The sequence below is a fragment of the Eptatretus burgeri genome, chromosome 15, assembly GCF_056783735.1.
Source record: "Eptatretus burgeri isolate ZD-2024b chromosome 15, Ebu_testis_v1, whole genome shotgun sequence".
NCBI lineage: Eukaryota > Metazoa > Chordata > Myxini > Myxiniformes > Myxinidae > Eptatretus > Eptatretus burgeri.
The window spans coordinates 13,938,618-13,965,321 of record NC_140975.1 but is presented as its reverse complement, the minus strand read 5'-3'; the positions used below and the strand labels follow the sequence as shown (position 1 = coordinate 13,965,321).

The 26,704-nt window shown below is 40.7% G+C and overlaps 1 protein-coding gene across 1 annotated transcript in view; it reads left to right on the top strand.

Annotated features, from left to right (window-relative positions):
- Positions 1 to 24,785, top strand: part of LOC147011566 (putative oxidoreductase PXDNL) — a 36,007-nt gene extending 11,222 nt beyond the window's left edge. Inside the window, exons 6-9 of the mRNA XM_085857040.1 lie at positions 7,330 to 7,722; positions 21,384 to 21,406; positions 21,748 to 21,893; positions 22,397 to 24,785. Coding sequence (XP_085713166.1) covers positions 7,330 to 7,722; positions 21,384 to 21,406; positions 21,748 to 21,885 — 554 coding nt within the window. The 3' untranslated portion in view covers positions 21,886 to 21,893; positions 22,397 to 24,785. The remainder of the gene's footprint in view (positions 1 to 7,329; positions 7,723 to 21,383; positions 21,407 to 21,747; positions 21,894 to 22,396) is intronic.
- The last annotated feature ends 1,919 nt before the right edge of the window (positions 24,786 to 26,704 follow it).

Below are 26,704 nucleotides of genomic sequence, written 5' to 3'. Positions count from 1 at the left end.
GGCGGACATGCGGGTGGTTGGAGTGTCAATGGAAGATGTGGAGGATACAGCGAAATGGAGACGGTTGATCCGCTGTGGCGACCCCTAACGGGAGCAAGCCGAAAGAGGAAGAATAAGATATTTAGACCATTGCCTGAAATCCGTACGGGGCCGAGAATGTGATTTCCGTGACAGCATTCTGGGGGCATCTTTGTTTCGTCAATTTCTGAAGGATTCGGGGGCGCTGAATGAGAAGCTGCTTGTCCCCTGGCATGTAAGTTGCACGTTAAAAGTGTACGAGCTCTTAGAGATGAAACAGCCCTTGTGGACCATGACCTTACAAACGCAACAGAGTAATATGGTGGAAAAATATTACATCGGGTTTTTATTGTCCGAAACTATAAATGACTTTGTTAGTGCCTAATAATAGAGGTGTCAACTGCAAATACATGTGTGAAACTAATGTTCAAATGTCTACTTAGCTAATGTAGTCCTTGAAGAGGCACCATACCAACCCTATAATCGTAGAGCCAAATGACCTTGCTCGACAGCGAATGATTACCAGATCAGCCGCATTCACACTGAAACGGCTTTCTAAAGTCTTCTTTACAGTATGTATTATATCATTAAGGTTGAATTGCTGGGTCTGGTCAGATCCAGAGGGAAGACGCAGTAAGTATGATTACTAATATGAAACGTAACTTAGTCGGGGCCAGGAAAATGAGACAGAGAGCATAGGGTATCACACTGCTGTCCAGTGATCCTCCTCGGGTTCATCCGTTTCTATTTGTGCTTCACGAGAAGTTTCAGAACGGTTCATGTAGTTTTTGCAGCCATATAAGTCTGTGCATGACAGTCCTGCCTTATTGCAGGAGCAGCGGACATTGTTGCATTTAGACTTCGCACATTTGCAGTGGACAACATCCAATTTGGCATCGGGGGCAGGGCTCTGGTCCATCCACTTTACGTGCAAGTCATCGTCCTTGACAACCCATCAATGACCTTCAGGCGAAGGAGCTGTAACGCGTCTCTCCAGTGATCTCCTGTGGATGCTCGCCTGATAATCATACCGCAGTACGAGCTGATAATGAGCATCTTTCGTTGGAGGAAGCCGTCTTTCCAAAGAGGAACTGATGCAGAATGAGGTATACCACGCTTCCTTCAGATCACGCAGTGTTACATGACTGTACAAAGCACATGCAAAGGTTTCCAAACCCTGCACTAAACTACTGGATGGGGTAAAGTCCTTCCCGAGTTCAGTAAATGTAGGGATGAATGTTGCAGAGTTTTTCATCAAATCCAGTGCTCTTTTCTTGCTACGACTATGAAATGCGCTGGTACTATCACAATCAGTATATACGTGGAGACCGATTAACGCCTTCGCCGAGTCCCCCAGAGATGACTGGATTTTTTGGAGGTCTATTATGCGTTTTTTGTTCCTGACGCCCGTATTAAAGTACAAATTGCAAGGTATGCTTTCTTTCAGGGATAGAGCAATCATTGCTACGTCAGTATCTTGGCTTTGGATGATCACATTGTGGTTGTCTCTTGATGCGTGTCGAGCATGTAGCAAGAGCCTCGTATTAGCCTCCTCATGGTCGCACTCTAGTTCGTCAACTACACGGATCGCGAATGGTTCCTTGAACTGCAAAAGGTGGCACGAATTTTCATGAGCGAGGTACATGCAAATGTTTGCAGGTTTGGCGTTCGTCAAGTCTGACCAGTGGGTGCACAGGAATTCGACAAGGCTAACCTTGTTTTCAGAAATGCGCAGATATTTGGGCCTCTGAACAGGCAGTCGTTGATTCTTGTCAAATATCTTCACGATCTGTCCACCGCCAGATCCACGCCGTCGCCTCTCGTAATTCTTGATGCTGATTGTTTGGTACGTGTCTGCCACAAGATCAACACGAGAACTTTTGAAACGATGGGGAAGTTCTAACACTCTGTTGAGGACACCGTTGGCTAAGGAACCAAACGTATCATAAAAATTCTTCATGGAATGGATAAGTCCCATGAAATCAATGATAAGTGCACCTTCAGGGAGCTTCTCTACTAAACAATCGGGTGCAGTGGACTCTAAAGCGTCGAGTAAATCTGCCTTGTTCGTTTTCGATAAGGACGCGTCATCTGAGGACAGAGGCAGAGAGACACGAGATAATGAATGACTCAGTACCGTACTCAGTACCATACGAGACCTTTGTTCTGGGTTATAATCAACATTCGAGCCATGAACTTCCGATCATTTCTCCATGAAATTTCAGATCCCGATTTAGACTTGGTCTTCATAGGCATTGAAAACGTTCTGAGTTTATTCGCCTTCAGCGGCGCGAAAAACTGTTCAGACCGTTCCATCAACCGTCGGGCGATAAAGTCTTGCAGACCTTTTTGCCAACTTCTTTTGTACTTTTCATGTCAGATCTGGCTTCTGGAGTGGCTACTATGCCGGAACTGATGTTAAAAAGTTCGAAATGAGAATTGTCAAAAGGATTATGCATTGAGCGAAGCAGTGAAATGACATCCTGGACTGTATTTTCATCTGCTTGAAGTTGTGCCTTGCAGAGTTTCCCTGAAGAATCACCGTCGGTTCTTGTTGCCGCTGTCATACATTCACACTTGTGAACTATGGCAGCCCTCTCATGTTGACTAAAGATCCATCTCTGAGTTGCGCCACAATTCAGTCAGTCGCTCAGTCCGCCGGGCGTCTTTGTGTCCCTATTTACGGTTTGCTCAATGGCCTGGTCACAGGCTATCGATGTGAACTCACCGCCCGTGCATTGTACAGTCTATTGGCCTGGAATCGAGATGGCTGTCCTGACAGTAGGATGCATGTATGGCAGAGCACACATCTCAATGTAGTACGCTGTTCCATATCTTGCATAATTCGGGTGGTAATACGCGAAGTACCAAGGTAGAATTTCGCGTAACGCCGCAAAGTGCAACTCCCAGTTCGATTCCCAGGTCGCTCGAAGGAACAAAGAAGTGTCTGTACCATATCGATGTATGTTGACCACAGGTCAAAGGTTGGATGTGTGCGTCTCATTCTCAAAACGAAGTCGTTATAGGTCGTAAGCAGACCGCTGAATTCTGAACCATTGGTCAGAACAATGAAGTCAGAACTAGGGAACGAATCATTTATATCACCGATGACCTTGGGAGTGGCTGTTTCATCGTCATCATTCAAAGTAGCCAGGAACGCCTCGAACCGAAGTCGCATAAGGGCATGCAACGCTATTTTAATGAGCCTGAATGCTACGGTTGTACTGGTATCCATTCATAACTCCAGTGAGAGATCCCTCTGCGACGATCCAAGATTGGATAAAGACGTCTTTGAGGACACTGTCCACAAAGCGTTTTCCAATCACAGACAGAAAGGACATAGTTGTGTGAAAGTCTCCCAGACGAACGACAAAATGCCGGAAAAGATCATCATCCGTCCATCGTATTTGTTGAACTTTCCTGTAAATGGCTTGATCGAAAACCAACACCATGCAGTCAAGCTTCAAACGATCACAAAGATCGGAGCTCCTGTTCAAGATTTCTTTAACCGTGGAGAGTTCGGTTGGTGGATGCTCAATAACAGGCAGATAGTGCATAGCTGATTTGTCAAATTTCTTCTGCCTGTTCAGCAAACAGTGAAACGTGCTCCAACTCGGAATCGACGACAGAGAAACGGATGATATTTTACACATGCCATACGCCATCTCCAACTGTAGAGTGGTACGAAATGTCTGTGACATTTCAGGATCATTCGCACAGTCTCGCACTGATTCTGGGGGAGAGGGACCTCCCTTCTTCCCTCAGAAAGTACTGCTCTATTTCCTTAACGGGCGGGTTCAATGAACGAATACCTTTTTTTTCAATGGTTGTCTTTGTGTCGTCTCTGGAGATTCACGGACTTTAGCTTGGACCAATATACTGTTTGTGTGATGAGTTGTGCCTGCCCCAGACTGAGTCTCCTCTCCGAAGTCAATGTTGTCCCACACACCAATGGTAGGTACAGATTCAGCGAAACCTTTGGGTACTAGCTGTGAAGACAACTGCAATTCAGCGAGACTCGTCTCCAAGGCGATAACCATATCCGCTGAGGCACAGTGACCCAATCTATTGACTAGGGATAACAAACACGCCGAACCAGTCAAATGGCGGATAGACATACCTAATGCGGGTGCTTTGGGAGTGAGTTTTTTACTCCGCAAAGCCAAGTAGACAATATCTATCTATAATTCCAGCAATCTGTGTGTGTGTGTGTGTGTGTGTGTGTGTGTGTGTGTGTGTGTGTGTGTGTGTGTGTGTGTGTGTGTGTGTGTGTGTCTGTGTGTCTGTCTGTCTGTCTGCGACCGCCGTTACTCGATGACCGCCGGTACGATCTGATTGAAACTTGCCAGGAATATTGCAGCGTCCCCGCAGATGTGCCTTTTCGAGGTTTGATATCAATCGGACGAGCAGTTCCCAAGTTACAGCCATTTTACTGCTTTTTCAGTGTTGAAAAGGTGTATATATGGCAGCTGAAGGTGTCGTTCCACCTTCTCACCTTACATGCCAATTTTTTTCCCAAATTATTAATAACCGGACGATCACCGGTCCGATCGGATTGAAACTTGCCAGGAATATTGCCGGGGACCCGCTGATGTGCCTTTTCAAGGTTTGATATCAATCGGACAAACGGTTCCCAAGTTACGGCCATTTATCTGTCGATCAATGACAAGACACGGTGCTATGACTCACGAATGACGTCACAATTAATGTTTATTTATTTATTTCTTTATTTATTATTTTTATTTTATTTGCACGATTGACGGTCTGATCTGATTGAAACTTGCCAGGAATATTGCTGGGGACCCGCGGATGTGCCTTTTTGAGGTTTGATATTAATCGGACGAGCAGTTCCCAAGTAACTGCCATTTATCTGTCGACCAATATCTGCGAGAGAGGGGGATGGGAGAGGGGGGATGAGAGTGGGGGCGAGAGAGGAGGGGGGAGAGGAAGGGCGAGACTAGGGGGGATAGAGGGGGCAAGAGAGGGGGTGAGAGTGGGGGGCGAGAGAGGGGGGACGGGAGAGGGGGGATGAGAGTGGGGGTGAGAGAGAAGAGGGAGAGAGGAAGGGCGAGACTCGGGGGGATAGAGGGGGCAGAGAGATGGGGGCGAGAGAGGGGCGAGAGAGGGGGGCGAGAGAGAGGGGGAGAGAGAGGGCTGCACATACTGGCACTCACCTAGGGGCACACACCTACGGGCCCACCCCTACGGGCCCGTACTAGTCTTGACAAATGGCCAAAAGTTTAGATTCGCTTTCACGGTCAGTGGACGCGAAAGTGCCGAGCGTCGGATCGTCCACCACTAAACCAACGCACCAGGATACAAAATTATACAGTTCGACAGGGACGAAGTTTCTCGCGCTATCGACGGTAAGATCAGCAGATGTCAGAGGCCAAGGGCAATCTATTGTGGACACATCCTGAAGTGTGACCCTTTAACAACCATAGCTGCACTGTAAAGTGTGTACAATTCGTTACCATCAGGGGCCCCGACTGAATGTCGACTCGCAGGCCGACTCTCGCTCTCGTCCTCACCGTCAGATACCTGAACAGTCGCAGCACTATCGCTTTCAGTCACGCAGCACTACTGGACTCCCATTGATCGAGCAACATGGTTTCCTTACCCTCACAATAAATGATACCACTCACATTGAGCTTAGAAGATCGGAAACATTTGAGTACAGGGTAATTCCGCAGCAATTTACATTTTAAATATCATGTCCGAGAAAATGCTCCAATGTCTTTGTCCTTGAGCATTCGTACTCGGATACTCTGTAGTTTGGTCAGTCGCATCACTTCGCCTTCAGCAATTATCTTTTCCTCCATATACTTGCAGCAGACGTCTCTGTGGACAGCTAATGTCGTGTCTGAGGGTGTAGTGCTGGTACTTGCATCGGAGTATAACACCTGAAAAAATAGATGATGTGGTATTAAATATCATGCAGATCCCTACAACAACTACATGAATGTAGGGGCAGGGAAAATTATGCTTTTGACAAGTGGGGTTTCCCCAAAATTTTAAAAATTTAAGTGCCTCTGTACTCCTGATGTGAAGCAAAATCATTAACTAGGAACCTATGTGATGACCAACCTTGGTGTAATCCTTGTAGCATGACCTGTGGTATCTTGCCACTCTTGCTACCATATCTTGATCTTGAATGTTGACTAATATTTCATCATCATTCAGAAGCCCTTCTGCCCACAAAATATTTCCTCCTGAAATAATGACAACATTTACAGTGCAGCATTGCAGACAATGAACAAATACACTTTTTCAAATTATTTTTCAGAATATAATTTTACGGAATTTTTCATTCAGATAAGCCACAAAATGTATCCTCTATTTCACAGTCAGCATATAAAAAATATAAACACCAGTACGAGATTATTACCTGATTCATATTCACATGTAGCCAGCTTTTCTTTTATCCGAGTGCCAGTTTTAGACTGTCTGACCCATTTGTCAGTCTTACAAATTAGGCATTCTTTTGGTAGAACATGAGGATTCCTTGAGGGTGGTTGTTCTTTGAACAACTTTGAAACAACAACTTTGAAAGTTTGAACCTTTATTCACTCGACAATCATCGTAAATGCTGCTGTGCTCCCTGATGCTAATGTTTACCTTCCGTTTGTAGCAGTTACGATGACAGCCAAATTCATCAGAGGGGTCATTCAAAATGTCCGCAGCGTTTTCAACTGCAATATCGCACTCGCTACTGGAGAGAACACTCCATCGTTTGGTGCACTCACTGAATTTCGCCCAAGAAACAGCCGAACATGGAGTTATTTTGCCCTTTTCTGTCGTCAAAACGTGACACACGCAACACCTCTCTATGGGCGCAGCCATCTTGGACCTGGCGCCGAATGGAGCACATGTATAGCTCGCTGCACACCAAATGTAGCTGATGGCGAGGTTGTACCGAAATGGCCGCCTGGCATCAGATAGCTGAACTAAGGCCCAAAGCAGCAAATTTAAACCCTGATTGTGGGCTAACGTGCAACTTTCGAGCCTGGGGACAAGTGGAATATTGTTCAGCGCATTGAAAACGTATGACCTTGTAAAAATCAGGTTGCCCCAAGAATGTTGTCATGCGAATGCACGATACAGATTTCAGGCGACGGTCTAAATATATTCCAGCAAATTTATATAATCAACATAGCTATCATGTGATGAGATATTTTAAGAAATCTTTTATTGTATGAGTACAACACAATTTTGATGATCTACTTTTGCTGATAAAGTACTGCAGTACACCTTTTTGTACAAAATAATTATTTTATACATAAAATATATCAATACTTGATCCTCCCACAGTGGCTCCGAAGATCTTGCGCATATGGAAGGAGTTTGTGAATTCCAGCAACTCCTGGAGGCTTTTCTGTGAGACCAAGGCCAAACCGGCACCAAACATCACCTTGTGGAACCCAAAGGGAGACTTCATGGTCGAGGTCTCAGTGGACCAAAATTATCCAAACAAACTACAACAAATCATCGGTGATTATAACATAACAGAAGAAGATCCACCAGGAAACTACAGCTGCTTGGTTATGAATATACACGGAACGGCACGGGAATACATATTATATGAAGGAGCAGGAAGAAAGATTTCCATCACAACTGTGGTTGCATGGTCAACTTCCTTGTGCCTATTTCTTCTTTTTATCATTGGAATCTATATCTACAGGAAGAAATGGAAACCTCAAGAAGGTGAAGTATTTGAATTAACTGTTTATATTTACACATGTAAATCTTTCTGAACAAATAGCATTCGTAGAACACATAGTCTTGCCACACATGCTCATTCTAAACAAAAATATCATTCTTAACTGAATATACTACTATTATGGGTCACTGCTATTCTGGCCCAGACACCCCCATCATCCATGCACCCTATTATATCACATACATTGTCATTATCCATAGCTTTATTGATTATTTGGATATTTAATGACCGCTTTTGTGCATTAATTGTGTCATTGAGGATGAATATGAAACTAAATGCCACGCATCCATTCTGAGAGCACTCTTCTGAAAGATCATTTGATGAGGGACATTTTGGTACCTGTCTCTCTGATTATCTATTTAAAAGTTTGGCTACAAATGTCTTTTTTTACTTTTGTGATGACCTTGACCATTGACCTATTGATTCCAAAAACAAAGAGAAGCACAACTTATAATTGTGAGCAGTTATAGCTGGGGCCAAAGCCACCCTGCTTTGATACAACCCACTTTGATTATACATCGTAATTCAAAGTTTCACATACATCAATTCAGTGGTTTCAGAGAATAAGTTTTTTTACAGGTTTTCGCTTCAATCCAATGTGGCTATAATACAACATCACCGAAAACATCATCGTTATCAAACTTTATTCCCCATCGGTAGTCGATGATATACTTAAAGTTTCAGAATGATTGGTTCATTGGTTTGAGAGAATATTTTTTCGAAGGGTTTTCGCTTAAATCCAACATGGCTGCCAGACCTATGACGTTGATATTTTTCTAACTCTATTCCCATTGACTAGTTGTATAAAGTTTTGGAATGATCTGTTAAGTGGTCCTGGAGAATATTTTTATGTTTATATTTTCAATACAATATGGCCACTAGACCACATGACCGATGATGTCATAAATTTAATTATTCACACATAGAATCATAAATCAGATATGTTTCAGATTTTTTGGATAAGGATTTTGATTCAAGCAATTATGGCTGGAATACCACTTCATGGATGACATCATAATGCTGGGCAGATCCAGAATTTTTTTTATGGGGGGGGGTTCACTTCAGGTTAAGATGTTCTCATATTGTAAAATGTACCACCAAGCCTTATTCAAGTCAATGTAATCGTCGAGGAAAAACCGGTTAATCTTTCCAGAGCTAGCAGTGTCCGACCATAAATTTACTTTCTCCAAAGGAAAATTTGGGAATATCTAGCAACTTGACGAAAAGGCCTCAGGCCTGTCACTGATTCTAAAGAAAAGATGAAGATTTTGGAATCTTTGCGATGGATCTTTACAACAGCAATGTAAATAGACAAAATGTTTCCAATACAAATCAATGAAAATATCGAACAGTGAAATTACCCAGAGCACGAAACCTAAACTCGCCATTGCAGATCATCAGATCATTAATTATAATAATGGACGTTGTAGCCACTGAAACTTTGAATTACATGGTGAAATAGTTCAGAATTGAACTGTACTTTGCTGATGGGCACGATCCTGAAAATGTTGCCTTTCTCTTCGGAGTCATAACTCAACACTGAGTCGCAGGGATTAGTATAGAACCAGCATAGAAAAGCATCGTGGCTCGGATTAAATGCCAAGAGAAAGCAAAAGACGTGCGATTACTGATTGTCCAGTGATATCTCGCACGATGATCATGTGACATAATTGTAAGGGCTGAGTGAAGCGGGGTTCACGTGCACCCGGTGAACCGCCCCTGGATCCGCCATTGATCATTATCACCCTATATACTCCATGTAGAGTTGATGTCATTTGCCAAGTATAAAAATTTTCATTGAGCGGTTTTGGAGAAAAAGATGTCCATTTTTTTTTCCTTTCATCCAATATGGCTGCTATATCACATGACCTATGATGTCAGAGATATCAATAAAATATTCTCCAAGGGGAGTTCTTCATAATAGTCTGTCAGCAAATATAATCCTGTGGAACCCTCAGTGGTGCAAACTTTGGAATGGTGTCAATATTTTCGATAGATCGATCAGATCACGAATTTCGATGGTGCATAACTCGCATCCTTGGCAGAGCAGAGTTATTAAAAAGCAAAATGGCATCCAGTGATTCAGTCTGCATACATGCTTATTATATATTATTCACACCAAATGTGGGTTGTTTGGTATAAAATGAAAGGTAATGTTGTTACAAAGAATAATATTACGTGATAAATGTTTTTTGGTACAAACAAATTTAAAATGCTAAACATTGGGGCAATACCATTGGGCCCTCACCAGGTAGTGACAGGATAAGATAACCAAGGAACCAATGATAGGCATGGATGACCCACAAAATATGAAGCAGAGAAAAAGTAAGTATCTATGGAATTTTTTTTAATGCTGTGACCAAACTTTGGTACATCACGGGTGATAAAGTTTGTGCTCAAGTTTCATCAAAATTGTGTGTATGGTTTTGGAGAAGAAAGCAAATACATATTTTGGGTGGCAACCCCCCACAGACCCCTTTTGACTCCAATTTTTTTTAATAGTATGACCAAGTTTTGGTACATCATGAATGATGAAAGTTGTGGTGAAGTTTTATTGGAATTGTGTGTGTCATTTATAAGAAGAAAGCAAATACCTTTTTAGGGAGCAATGCCCATATAGAACCCCTAAGACCTCTTTTTTAATGGTGTCAACAAGCTTTGGTACATCATGAGTGATGAAGGTTGTGGTGAAGTTTCATTGAAATTGTGTGTGTAGTTTCGAAGAAGAATGAAAACACATTTTTGGGAGGCAACCCCCCCCCACTTACACCCTCTAAGACCCAGACTTTTCTCATGTCATGAACAAACTTTGATGCATCATGGTGAAGAAGGTGGTAGTCAAGTTTCATTGGAAACGTGTGTCGTTTCTGAGAAGAAAGCAAATACTCTTAAGGCAGGCAACCTCCATAGACCCCCTTCGGGCCTGTTTTTTTTTTAAATACCATGAACGATATTTGGTGCAGACATGGTGATGAACGTTGTGGTAAAGTTTCATTAAAATCTTACTTGTAGTTCGGAGAAGAGAACAAATACCTATTTTGAGGGGTCAAAACGCCTCTGTAAACTCCCTGACTGAGTGCAGATTTTGATTTGGTCGATACATTTTGATACGTCACTGTTGTTGAAGGTTGTGGTCAAGTTTCATCAAAATTGTGTTTGTAGTTTCGGAGAAGAGAGCAAATATCTATTGTGCGGGGGTTCAACTCCACACTATATATTGGATCCCCAATGAGTGCTGATTTTGATGTCGTCGATACACTTTGGTACATTACGGGTAATGAAGATTGTGGTGAATTTGCATCGAAATCGTGTGTGTAGTTTTCAAGAAGAGAGAAAATACCTTTTCTTGGGGAGGGGGGGGGGTGGCAAAAAACCCCGTAGACCACCTGATTATCCACATATTTAATGCGGTCAATACACCTTCTTTATGCATCAGATATGAAGCTTGTGGCCAAGTTTCAGCAAAATCATGCGTTTGGTTCAAATGATAATGACTGAATTGTTTACTGACTGACCGACTCACTCACTCACTCACTCACTCACTCACCTACGGACACTGCTCGATTGCATAAGCTCACCTGACCAAAGTCCACGTGAGCTAAAAAATGATTCAAAACATGAAATACACATAAATAAATGTGACAAAGAAGCCCAACAACGCAGAACCCTTCAAATGTCCAAGTGCGTCGTAAATGAGATGAAGTCTCATATCGCACCTCTTTCTACCATGTCCAATGACAAGTCCTGAATCCAGTGGAAATGTTGCTTATGTTTGTTGAAAGAAGTATCTTATACTGAACTGGATCTGATTTTTTTTTCTGCTGATGTTCTCTTATTGCAGTTTTTAATGACCCAGTCTTGTAAGTGTCAAATACCAGGTGAACTTCGTCATAAGTCTTGAATTTTTCATCCACCAATTTACAGAAAATGCTCCAAATTCCTGACATGTTCTTAAAGAGGAGAGAGGATTGGGACCATACTCTGTGCAGAGCGTTGGTGCTGCTTAAGCAGTCTCCGTGGCTATTGGGCACAATCCTGGACGGGTCGCCACTCCGACACAGTGTACCAGCATGCTGGTACTCATTTTGCTGAACTCGGAAGGATAACAGGCCGAGTTAACCCCACCTGATATTAATTCAACAGATGAGCGGGATTTGAACTCAGGACTCAAGGATCCAAAGCCCACCATCCTCACCATTAAACCAACACCAGGCATATTTTCTTAGAGAAGCAGGTTTTACGATGCAGTGCAATTCTGCCATACCATTTACTGTATAACTGCTGCTTCAACTGGGGTACCTGACTATTCTGTTGCAGTTGATGAAACTATAATGTCCATATTACTCTCCTCCAGGAGAATCTTGCTGAGAAGTGTTTCCAAGATTTCCATCAATTTAAGCCAAACAGTGATGCATGTGCCCATCCTCGGTAAATAGTGAACTTGGTAGTACAGAGAACTAATTTGGCTAAAGCTCTACTGAAGATCTATATCTGGTCTGGATCTCGAAGCTATCATGAGTCTGGAAGATAGTGACAAGTCTGCCTTCATCTCTATCATCTTTGTCTTTCAAATTAACTCTCACCTTTCGGCATGCTGAGTTACAAGTTTTCAGTTTAAATTTTTTCATCGGTGACCAGAATTTTACATTGTTTGTCATAATGCGTTCTTTGATGAATACAGATAGTTGTTCTTTGCCAGCTTCCTTGAGTCAATACGTACTGTATCTCTTTATACATCATGAGGGAAAACACGCTTCGTGATAATGTGCATTGCACTGCACTTGCATTGAAATGGGTTGGTTGTTGATTTAAATGCTTCCTTCAACTTCTTTACATTCCTATCCTAAAGCTTGCCTGCATACTGGCAAAGATGGGTCACGGTGTGTTTCTTTGGTTGAAGTGGATGTTCCCATCATTTTCTCTGGTGTGAAAGCTATTCTTGTTAGTTCTGGGTCCGTGAGGGAGAACTATGCCCTCGCTTTCTCATTGAGAGTTATCCCGACAAGTCTGGCTTGGACCTTCAGTCTCTTATTTCCAGATTCATCAGCATCAAGGACGCAGAATAGAATCTTGCTCTTGTTTACTACCCATTTCCTTTATATGTACTGCTGCCATATAATTGGATCTGAAGATTATAGATTGTTTACTTCTGATAAGTACAGACGAATCAATAATCATATGAGCATAGTTCTGTCAATCGAAGGCCAAAATTGTACTTGATAAAGGCTTGAAGAGCTGTCAGATTAAGCTCTCAATCTGATACCCGAACTGATCATGGAAATAAAAGCACTGTTTCTACCATATCCATGTACTGAAGGTGCGTGCTACTGAATACAGGTTCATTTTCTTCCCTTTGTTTAGCAAAGTGCTTCATACCTTCCAAAATATTATGTTCCTGCAGTGCGGATAACAGAATGAAATGTGCTTTCTTGATGTCACCAACTTTACCCACAGCCAGAGCTTATTGCAATTTTTAGCTCGCCTGTTCTAAGAACAGAGAGCTATAGTGATACCCCCGGCGTGAGCGTCAGCGTGAGCATGAGCGTGAAAATGTTAAAGTTTTTGGTGCAAGTTATTTTTTCCTTTCTCATGTTTTTATCTACCACACTATTTTTATATGCCCGATATATATATATATATATATATATATATATATATATATATATATATATATATATATATATATATATATATATATATATATATATATTCATATATACACGAGTGATACCCGTGCACATGCACGGGATAGCATTACAACATAGCTGGTAGCAGATGACAGACCGTACACGGGGAATGACAAAAATACGCATTGTGCAAAATGCAAGTTGTACTATGGAACGCCAAGACTTCCCAAACATTATCGGCATGTCCGCTAAGTGCCACAGCAATTTCATAGGGATCGTGTGACGGCGAGCCGAGTTTTAGTGTGCAAGCTTGGTATTATATATATATATATATATATATATATATATATATATATATATATATACATATATATATATATATATATATATATATATATATATATATATATATATATATATATATATATATATATATATTGGGGCATATTATGTGTCGTCTATGTGTCCGTCCGTCCGTCCGTCCGTTCCTGTCCGCACTCTAACTCCCAAAGTTTTCAACTTTCATGTTTCATATTTGGTACATAGGTACAGACTGTGGAGACGGTGTGTCGTGACATACGTTCGTCATCTAAAGTGGTTGCCATGGCAACCAGGATGCTGTTTTCCATCCGTTCCTGTCCGCACTCTAACTCCCAAAGTTTTAAACTTTCACGTTTCATATCTGGTACATAGGTACAGACTGCAGAGACGGTGTCGTCACATAGTTTGTCATCTAGAGTGGTTGCCATGGCAACTAGGATGCTGTTTTCCATGTAGTAGCACAATTCTGTATATACCTTCTTCTTCGGGCGTGTATTGTGCTCACTTGCGCTCTTGTTACTGATTACAATATACAAATACATATATTGCTTTAAAATTATTTGGATCAGATTTCACTGCAAATCTTTATAAAAATATATTAATTATTATACTAGTCTTTTTAAAACGATAAATGTATAAACAGGTGAGCATTATTGGGTGGCTTTTACACCAACTCTCTGGTTATTTGAATGCTGTTATATTTTTGCAGTGTCCTGGCCAGACTTCTCTCGGATAAATAGACTTAAAGACTTAAAGTTGAAATAGACCTCTTGAAATAGACTTCAAGTGCTGACACTGCTGTGAGGTGGGCTTCTATAGCTCTTTGAATATGTTTCCCTTCAAGGATCTGTCTCGTTGTTGCTGGTCCCAAAAGGTGACATTCTACCCACAATTCTGGAATACCACTTCCCTCTCTAAAGAACCAATAGTTCGAAATTGAGCAATGATAGTTGATGTGCAGTGCACCAGGTTATAGAAACCATTTTTGTTGACAGTCTCCTCGAGCCATCTCTGGATGTCTTAATGATTTGCATAGAGCCATATCGAGTGTCACTACACCTGCTGTACCTGCTACAACTACTACAGTGTTCAGCCTTTCAAACTGTTGCATGAAAGTAAGTTATGTTGACCTATCAGTAGGCGATACTTGAATCATGGGCAACACAAACTCTTTGTGATAGATTTCTCTTCAGGTTTCAAGTGAATTACAAGCTGACCAAGTAGAAGCTAACCATTATAAATTGTCAGACTCAGTGGCTTCAGGGATATCAATATTGTCCTCATCTAGTTTTCCAGTAGATGAGATGTAAGCCTCTCTTATAACCATCCAAGCCAAATCAGGAATCTCTGTATCATCTAACGATGTACTTATGTGTGCAGATACTGGACTGATCTGGAGAGTTAGACAATATCTATTCCAATTTGTGGGAATGTGACATGGCAGTATTGCAGTTAGACCGTCACATAAGGTTCACAACGATCGATCATTTGAGGCATTCACAGACATTGGTGTGATTACATCTTAGCAAACTTTGTATATGTCATAACAGTCCCATGTAGAATTATTTTCTCATCGACCATGTCTTCTGAAAAGTTTAAATTATTAGCCACGCAAACTATGAACCTAATTGGAATGATGTCAGGAGGGATGTAGATACCATTATTCTCTTGTATCCTGTGCATAACACAAGAAGCAATCTGTGTTTCCTTTCTCAAGACATGATTGTACTCAACAGAACAACCTAAACCAGGGAATAGTTGTACAAGCCTGCTGCTGTGTGTAAAACTGTGAAGAGTTAATCAAACTGTGACCTGAAGAGGTAACTGATGTTTGTGATGAAGATCTAAGGACACTTTATTCTGAACTTGCCTCTGCGTTAGACATGCTGACATCAATGTTTATGACAGTACTTTTACTCTCACATCTATATCTACCTTCTTTCGATCTGTTGATATTTGGGTCTTCCCTTAAATGCACCATTTGAAGAACATTTGAAGTTCACTTGGCATCACTTCACTTTCACCTTTGCAGAGTGAGCCTTCAAACACCCAATGCTTAAACTTCAGCATTATCCATTGAAGGATCTTTGCAGCTCAGAATAAGGACGTGAGCTCACAGTTAGACTTTGTCATGTGATCATTGTTCGACTCTGCATCAGACAGAAGAGCATCTCTTATGGACTTCATTGACACTTCCTTGTCGTTCATTAAGGCATTTTGGACTGGTAAATTCAATGCCTTCATCTGATAGTTGTATTTCAATGAATATTTTCAGTTGCTTCCGTGTCATAAGGGCTGACTCATCGACACCACTTGCAAAACCTATGGACTTGTACTTTTCTTCTTAGGTATCCATGCTTAAGACTTGTCCTTCAGAGAAAGCTTCAGATGACACATTTTAAAATTCCACGTCATCTGCGCCTCAGAAACTATATTTGGATGACCCATCATTGTTATTTTACCTTTACTATCTTCCTTTCTGAGCACATGACTGACATTCTTAGTCCAGCAATTTGCATGCTACATGACATCGACTACATGTGCATTGGGTGGATTCATAGCAGCGTTTAGATGTACACAAACTTTATCTTCAGCAACTAAGTGTGTCAGGAATTATTTGTTGGCTTGTGGAAGGCTTTCCATCGGATTGTTGCTGCTGCGCTTCATTAAAGTTCCTCTCCACTCTTTCGTATTTACGCTTGTCCAGAAGTAATTTGTTGCATAATACTGTACATGCCGTGAAGCATTACGTTCCTTGAATGCTTCTACACTTGTATCACCATCAAATTGGTCTCTTATTGAAATACACTTTTATTCTCTCCATCTTGCATGTTTCACAATGTAATCGACAAGTTTGTTGTAAATATTGTGAGTTGGATTTAAAACATGCGGTTCAGAAGACTGATATTGACAAATGAAGCACAACTCTTCATTTGGTCGTTTTCTCTTTGTAGATGTGCGTAACATCACATTTAACAGATATTGAATCATTGTCTGTTCCTTACTTGCCTCCTGTAATAAGAAAATGAATAGGGATTAGGAAAGAATATGGCATGAATTAAAATTAAATAATACATACAAATAAAAAATACATAATTTCAGTGATAATAGTAAAGATAAACCATTTAACACATTATATTATTCTTTTGTAGCAACATTACCTTTCATTTGATACCATACAACCCGTATTTTATGTGAAAAAATTAAATAAACATGTATGCAGACTGAATCACTGAACACTATTTTGTTATTTTAATAACTCCGCTCTGCCAAGGCTGTGAGTTAGGCACCATTGAAATTTGTGATCTGCATGATCTAACAAAATTTGACAACACTCCCATGTCTGTACCACTAAAGGTCCCACAGGACATGTTTTCTCTACATTTGCTGACAGATTATAAGTTTGAAGTTTTGTATCGACTGGACAAGTCGTTCCTGAGAAAAAAAAAATCAGTGAAAATATATAGATGTACACACGCGCGCACACACACACACACACACACACACACACACACACACACACACACACACACACACACACACACACACACACACGCATTACAATCGGCTTTAAACTTCTTCCAGGCAAGACTAACCAGAGAGTTCAACATCCCGTGCATTCTTGTGAAAATCACCTGGAAAAGTATTTTAAACATTTGCTTTGTGTTTCTGAGCATGATCTATATTAGCTTTGTTCATGAACTTTAAATACCAGGCATGATGGCAACAATGCAAAGCCTTTGGGTCAAATGGAGCAATCTAGTGCTGAACTTCGGCTGACTGTTCTCGGAGAAACTGACGATTTTGGAACGTTTTTGAAAAAAAGTTGCGCTAAACAAACAGATCTTTTGGAAGAAGTTAGCGCTGTCTTTTCATGCTAGGCACCGTCATTTTGTCTGAATCTTGCTGTTATTCTGCCCTCAGAGCACACGTCACATTTGATTGGTAGAGACGAAGTATAATTTTGCCCAGGTACGACTTAACTAGTCGTTTTTGGAAGTGAAACAAGGCAGTTGGTGCTCTACAGTGTTCAAATAAATAATTCAATTGAAATAAAAGAAAAGTTTTTACATGCTGTCCAAAAAAAAAAGGAAAAAAGATTTTTGTCGTAAAAAAACAAACGAAAGAAAAAATAAAATTTTCCACCAAGAATGCACCTACTTTTACACCACCTTATTTATAACTGGTTAAATTAGTTCTTCGTGTCTGTTGTTTATGTACGGTACACTTTGACGTCCCAAAAATAGCAAGTTTCCTGCTTGGAATGATTTTCCATTTTGTCTGACTGCCAGACAGACTGACAGACTGAGCAATAGCTTTACCGCATGTGCGTATACACTCCCAGGATGAGACTCCATGCAATTTGCCAAATTCAAAGCCACTACTGCTAAACTGCAGGTTCGTGTTCCGATTCATGTTCCAATTTGTCTTATTCAGTGTTCAAAATATAAAATTTAATTGAAATTACGCATTCCTCGATCATAAAAACAGAGTGAACCAATTGCTTAACTAACATATATATATATATATATATATATATATATATATATATATATATATATATATATATATATGTATATATATATATATATATATATATATATATATATATATATATATATATATATATATATATATATATATATATATACACACACACACACATATATACATTTTTTCTATTTTCTTAGTTTTAGCCATTTCTAACATTTGCTATAACTGTGTAAAGTAGACAAACCAGAAGAAAATATTTCAGGAAGTTGCACATGTGTAGTTCCCTTTTTCATGACTTGTGTGTGAGATGTGAGTTTATTCCATAAACCTCCATTTACAAACCAAAACTTCCTCAACTTAAACCCAAGAACGATTGTGGATAAGTATTTAAAATTTTCTTCGCCTATCCCAAAGTGAATTGAATTATTTTTGTTAATTTTCTCTGGAGTCACAAAAGAATACTGGGAATGTAAAAAAAAATGGTTGTGGTTGGGAAGATTTCTTTTCAAAATTGAAGGAACCACCACCAATATGTGTTGAGCAGACACAATTCAGGCCTGACTTTAAGATAACCATTGGAATGTAAAGAAAATGGTTGTGGTTGGGAAGATTTCTTTTCAAAATTGAAGGAACCACCACCAATATGTGTTGAGCAGACACAATTCAGGCCTGACTTTAAGATAACCATTGGAATGTAAAAAAAATGGTTGTGGTTGGGAAGATTTCTTTTCAAAATTGAAGGAACCACCACCAATATGTGTTGAGCAGACACAATTCAGGCCTGACTTTAAGATAACCATTGGAATGTAAAAAAAATGGTTGTGGTTGGGAAGATTTCTTTTCAAAATTGAAGGAACCACCACCAATATGTGCTGAGCAGACACAATTCAGGCCTGACTTTAAGATAACCATATGACCTTCATCCTGTGCAGGTATCATGGGCCAGGTGTAATTATCCTCACAATGTAGAGGAGGCTTTACATGACTGCAATAAGCATATAATGTGACCTAACATCCTTTTGATCATCACAGTGATATCAGATGTTACAAAATCCAAGGTTTCTTGATCGGTTCATGTCAAAATAGCAGTTGAGTGGAGTCAAAAACTGAGTTTATAACAAGGATAAACACAATGCAACATGAACACACCGGCATGGCACTGTGCACAGCAAAACAAACGGAAATGGGTATTCTCTCCTCTCCTCCATGCTCTCACTCTGCTCTATAATCTATGTCCTCACTCTGTCCAAGAACATTCGCAAAAACCTATCCCTTTAGAAACTACTCGAAATAACGAGCTGGTTCTACATCCAAATGCCATTAAAAATTTCTCCCCAATATGAGATGGTTGAAGATCTGGATGTCGCTAGAAATTCCCTTAACTTTCATGATCATACCAAATGTTTTACAATGAACATCTCACCCCAACAAACATTTCTGATTCTGATGTAACATACTCTGTTACCAGAGGGGTGGTGCTGCAGAAGCAGTTTCTTGGCACGGGTTACACTGGGTGGTTTGTCATTACCTTCTCAGTAGTAGTTATGGCAGGAATTTATAATTTGTTCAGGGCACCAGTGATAGCTCACCTTCTCTTCACAAAGGACACCATGGGATCTTTAATGACTAACAACTAATTCTTGCAGACAGGACATCAAGTTTAGCATCCATTAAGGGGACAGCACACACATTGATGAATCACCCTGCCTGGGAAACAACAGGCTGATAGCGTATAGCTGGATCGGCATTCAAACCCGAGCTATAGACAGTTCAGAGGTGAGTGTGTATACCTCTAGGCCGGGCGTCGGCAACCTAAATCAGGCCGCGGGCCACTGGGCCACGTTCGGGCCACCTCGCGGGCCGCACCCCCCTCCCAACCCGAAAAAATAACAAACACACCTAAAATCAATGATAATAAATGTAATTGTAAATTGAACCTTAAGACTTGCAGTAATCACAATGTGAAACAATGAATGTGAAGGCTAGTGATTCTTTGATGCAGACAGAGAGTCAATGTCCGGCTTGATGGAGCAGGAGGCCAGGAGGAGGACGTCTTGAAGATGAGCGTCTGTAAGCTGTGCTCTCGTCTTGTTCTTCGTCAGATTCATGCACCTGAACAGCTCCTCGCAAGAGTATGTGGACCCGAACAATGAAGCTAAGCGCAGGGCCTCCCTAACAAGAGCCGGGAAAGCACGGGAGGCTGAGAGCGAGTGCCAGAACTTCATTGGCGACAAAAGAGCAAACTTTGCGCGGTGGCTCTCTGAGCACTGGAGCTCAATGAGCTCCAGCTGATGGTCGTCAGCCACATCCACAGAATCCACATCAAAGGGAGTGGAGAAAAGAATATATGTGGAATATATGTGGAAGAATCATATGTCCACATATGTTAAACTTGCCGTCGGTTCAGAAAAATGTTTCGCGGGCCGCACCTAATGGAAATCCGGACAAGGTGCCGCGGGCCGCACGGGAGGAGCTCGCGGGCCGCATTTGGCCCGCGGGCCGCAGGTTGCCGACCTCGGCTCGAGGCCATCCTGATAGCCCTCAACAAACAAGACGCAGTCATATATCCATCCATTGAGATGATATTCTGTGTAGAGTGTTGGTGCTGCGTAAGCAGTCTCTTTGGCTATTGGGCACAATGCCGGACGGGTCGCCGCACTGACACAGGATACCAGCATGCTGGCACTTATTTTGCTGACCTCGGAAGGATGACAAGCAGAGTCAACCCCACCTGGCATTAATTCAACATTCGAGTGGAATGTGAACTCAGGATCCTAAGATCCCAAGCCTAACACTAACCATTAAGCCAACAGCAGGCATACAGTCATATTATAATAAACAATTTTTCCTTATCGAATCACAACCAAGCACTGAACACACCACACTGCCCAGCAGTCACTCATAAACAGTTTGTTACTTTATAGTTGGTCGTGCCTTCATTTTTGAATCATTGGCACTTTGTTTTTACGGTCTATGTAAGTAACATCGTCATACCTGGGATTAGCTATCCTGTTGAAAGGAAATCATCAAAATGATGTCAATTTTGCTTTATCTCTATATTATCATGAAAACTATTATCATAATTGCTATATGCTGTGGTTACTGTTTATTCGGCATTATTATTGTTAAGCTTGCTTTCAATCATGCATTACCAACGTTCAGCTCAAGTGACCAGGTTCAGACTAACTGCTGTTTTCTTTCAGGTTGTCTTTCTGATCAGAATGCTGTGAGTTTCATTTACTCGCTCTTTTTATCCATCCCATCATTTTATCCATTCATTCGATTTTTTTTTAACACATTCAGTAATTCATCGGGAATAAACATTTATTCCATCTCCTATTAAATATTCTTCGTTCCTTAATTTTCCAGATTTTCCTACTTATTTACTTTCTTTCTTTTTTCTTCATAATCATCACTCGGATTGTTTGCCATTCAACAGAGAGAATTTCAATCAAATTCATTCATCTGTTCTCTGCAGTTCCTTCACTCATTCGCTCAGAATATAGTGTTCACAATATGTTCATTAGTTCACTTTAATCATTTTCACAGGCTTTTGGTTTCTTGCAGAATGAAGAGGAGGAGGTGACGTATGCCGTCTTAAGCGATCGACTCAACTACTATTCTCCAGCCCCAATCTCAGCAAGATCCGTTGACACTCCTCACTCAATGCAAGATGACTGCGTCTACGCTGTGATTAAACGTTAAACATCCAGGTATCTGCACCAACAGCACCTCATTCAAAAATCAAGATTTACCACCAAGAAGTTCGCCTGCTGGCAAAAACGCAATTGTTTATTCATTCATTGAATTCTTCCTCACCGTACATCACTTGTACCTGAATATATTTAGGTGTTTATCTTGTATCGTGACGGGAATCTAACACAGACTATGTACCTCTGTACTACCCTGTCATCTTAAAAGGAGCTTGACCACATCTAGGAAAAAAGGAGTCCACTTGATTGGATCCTCACCCATTAGTCTCAGCATCCATCCATGTCACCCATGAGTACATCATGGATCCTGGAACAAGCGCATGTCATGAGTTTAATCATTAAACCATGACATACCCTGGCTACAAGATGATCGGTTATATCAAGCATAAGTTTACAAATGTGTGATAACTTCATGAAAAACAAAATGTCGCTGGCGTTTCAGCTGTGCCCTTCATCAGATTTGTTTTGCTTCCCACGGATGTTGACGGAACCTTTATTTACAGGAAACACAGCAACACCTCACCAAGGCTACTTTGTCAGAATCCACCAAGCCTGCAGCCTCTATCATCTTAAAGGACAAGGACAGCAGGTGCATGGAAACATCACCTCCTCCATGTTCCTCTAAAAGTGACACACCATCCGGACTTGGACATGTATCACTGTTGCTTCATCGCTGGATCAAAATATTGGAACTTCCTTCCTAACAACATTGTGGGAGCACGATCACCGCATGAATTGTGGTGGTTCAAGGAGACAGCTCACTACCACCATTCTTAGTGCATTTAAGGATTTGCAACAATTGCGAGCAAATGCCATTGATGCCCATCGCTTGGAATTGAAAAATATATGTTGTCAAATGTAATGTCTTAAGTCGTTTTATGGTACGTCTGAGTTGAAATGCAACAGAGTCTTACATCTTCTCTTTGTTTTCGTATAAAAGGACGAAATGAAAATTCAGAAATACTTTCCCATTCCATTTTGAGAAGTTTATTTTAACACAGTGGTCAAATGTCGAGCTATCAACTTGGCAGGCTTCCTGTTGATGTAGGAAAAGCAGAAATTGTGTGGCAAGAACTGCAGTAACAATCTTACATCATTCAGTTACGTGCGTGATGGTGAGGATGAGTCGAGTGTTGAGGAGGAGGGAATTGGAGGGGATAGGAAAATGCAAGGTGTGGTGATGGAAATTTGTGGCTGGGATCTATGGTCGGAGTTGGGGCTGAAAGGCTTGGCAGGTATTTGGGGGACATGAAGCCTGGTATTGTGTAGGCGGTGGAGCAGCTGGGTTGCACGGTGAAGATGGATTGGGAGCTGGAAAACATGGTGAGGAATTGGGGCTTTGAGACACGGCTTAATCCAACTTTGTCTTCACATTTGTTCCACTTCCAGATTGGGCCCACGATTAACATGGAGGAGGAAGGACTTGCACATGTCAAACAGGAACTTTGCTTTAATTTTAAATCTTTGTGGTTTGGGATTCTTCCCAAAACTGCATGATGGCTTTTATTGTTGACACATGGTCAATTTGCTGAAGGGAAGATGTACATACTGTATTCGCTTTTGTGCCTGCACAATGAACGAGCACTTCGAAATGTTTGTATTTCAACAACTGTTTATTGCAATCGCATAACAGATTAATTTTGTTTTATGCTTCTTTTTTTTTTCATCGAATAATGTTGCGTTTGAGCTGTTTCCTTTGTTCATGACTGCAACATGGATTTTCTTTTCCATCAATTTTTGTCTTTGAAAGTGTCTTTCTGATTTGCATCTCACCTTGATGATTTCAGACTTTTAAAATAGTACGTACTGCTTCCTTGCTTGACGTTCAACATTTATAAAGACAGAGTATGGACAATCCCCATAGGTTGGTATCCATGGGGAGGAGGAAATTCCTCCTTAGGAAATGCACCACTGAATGCATTGAGAAAGGCAATGCCATTGTTGTAACGTCACTGGTACCCAGAGTACCTCGGGAAGTGGCTGCACTTCCCCCAAGCTCAGTGACTTTGTGACACCTAACAGTTTTGCATTGTGTGTGTGTGTGTGTGTGTGTGTGTGTGTGTGTGTGTGTGTGTGTGTGTGTGTGTGTGTGTGTGTGTGTGTGTGTGTGTGTGTGTCAGCTCCACAACGAGCCTGATATCCTTTAAAAATATTGTTTGCACTTAGCTGGAATAAAATCAAACATTATTATTATTGGAAGTGAGGAAGGTGAAGGAGTTATAGACAACTACTACTGATACTACTGCTGCTGCTACTACTACTACTACTACTACTAATACTACTACTACTAATACTACTACTACTAAAACAATGGTCACAATTGTTCCTATCTTCTTGTGGGGTCGGCTGGGGAACATTTTCAGTCGAAGTCTTTCATGAACAGGCAGGTCGGTCCTGACGTGCGATCAAATTTGATTTGGGCAGGAATTTGTCATTTCATCAGGGTATCGGTGATAACTCACCTACTCTTCATGAAAGACACCATTGGATGCTTAATGCAAACCAACCAAAACTGCTAGCAGACAGGTCCTCTGGCTTAACATGCATCTGAGAAATGGTATATGTGTTTATGGCTCGCCCTGCATGGGAAATGCCAGGGTGGAAGTTTAAAGCTGGGCCAAGATTCGAACACAGAGGAAACAGCTCAAAAGCCAGTGCACATACCTCCAGAGTCGAGACCCTCCAGCCAACCCAGAGAGAAACATGCATGAACAATTTGAAATAAAAAAAAATATATAAGGTTTAAGGAGTTGATTATTCAATAGAAAATTAAAAAAAAAAATTCGTAAAATGAATCAGTTTGGAGAAACTATTTTGTATATTGATGTATCATTTCGTTAAAAGTGTGGAATTATTGTTGATTCAGGAATAAAAATTTGTTTCTTGAAACGACACCAGCAAATGCATCTCATTCTGACTTCCTATGCAGGCTCATCGAGGAGGACTACAAGTGGATTATGATCATTGCTTTTGTTGAAAGTTGTAAAAGAACAATGTTCTGATTTTTTTTTTCTTTCCACTGCTAAAGAATGAACTTGCACATAATTATGTCTGCATCCGCTTCTTAAACTTGATGAAAAGAAAGTTTTAAAAAATGTACATTTTATTAATGTGTTCTCCGTATTCTCATAATCAAGGTTTGTTGAAGATTTGATGACAAAAGCTCAATTGGTAAAAATGTTAAGGACGAGACAGCCACACTGAAGCTTAATGGTAAACAAAGAAGCAAGGAAGCGATTTTTAAAAATAGGGGCAATACCCCTGGGCGCTCACTTGGTAGCGGCTGGAGAAGATAACCAGGCAACCGTTGGTAGATGTGGATGAGGAAAAGCCTGATTTTTATTTTTTCATGCCATGAACAAACTTTGACACAACACGGGCGATGAAGGTTGTGGTCACGTTTCATTGAAATTGTGTGTATTTTCTGAGGAAGTGGCAAAGACCTATTTTGTGGGGTCAAACCTGGACCCACTTTGACCCCCGGTAGACCCCTGAGACCCTGATTCTTTTTTAATGCCGTGAAAAAACGAGTTGCAACGTAATGCGTATCATTTTAGGCAAGTTTGGTCCTAATCATAACAGTTTCGGAGAAGAAGTTAGTTGCAAGTGTTTCTGGAAAGACGGACTGATGGACGAACGATGCACCATCCCATAAGTTCCCCGGAATTACGTTTAAGGTGAGCTAAAAACGAAGTGTCTCATGTTTGGCACACTGCTTGTGGGATAATAATGGCTATTTTAAAGTCACAATAACTTTGTCCTTTCACATTTTGATCAAATTTTTAATTATTTTCTCCATATTTTCATAATAAAAATTTGTTGAGATTTTATGACAAAAGATCAGATGGTAAAACATTTCCGGCCTGAACAATCACACACACACACACACACACACACACACACACACACACACACACACACACACACACACACACACACACACACACACACACACACACACACACACACACACACACACACACACTTGTGAAGCTTGGCGATGGGTGGTGAAGGAAACCGATTCACGGCTAGAGCAGAAACAGATGAAGAAAGGACAAATTATAATGGGCAGAATGACGAAGGGGAACAGAGGGGTCGGGGAGAGGATAAGGAGGAGAATGATGAGGGATAACGTAATCTGGAAGAGGAGCTGGTTAATAAGATACAGGAGGTGAGAATGACACCAACTGAAGGTCAACGATTAATTTGACGACGTAATAATAAACAAAACACCAATCACACAGAACAAACAAATGTTTTCTTCAGCCTCCCTGAAAGAAATAAACATCGTGAATTTTGCAGCAGCACTACTCATTCAGGGAAATGTAACAACAAAACTCCATAAGAACAGAACAGATTCCACAAATAAAAACCAAGTACCACCATGGAAGCAAAGACGAGAGAGATGGAATGAGATGTTCAAAAAAGAGACAGGACAGATTCACAAATTCCAAAGAGGAAATCAAGGCCCAAAACTAAAGAGGAGAATCCAAAATATATATATATATATATATATATATATATATATATATATATATATATATATATATATATATATATATATATATATATATATATTTGAAGACAAAGACCGAGAGGTAAAGTTTGCTGAAAAACTCAAAATATAAATGATAACAAGGAAAAAAAAGAAAAAAAAACCTTTGACATGGCTAACAGCAGGAGAAAACAAGGTCAGATGTTTGACAACAACACAAAAAGATTCTACGAAGAACTAGGGAAATGGAATCAGATTGTATCATCCCCTCCTGAAGAAGATGTACTTGAACAATTCTGGAAAATAATCTATTAAG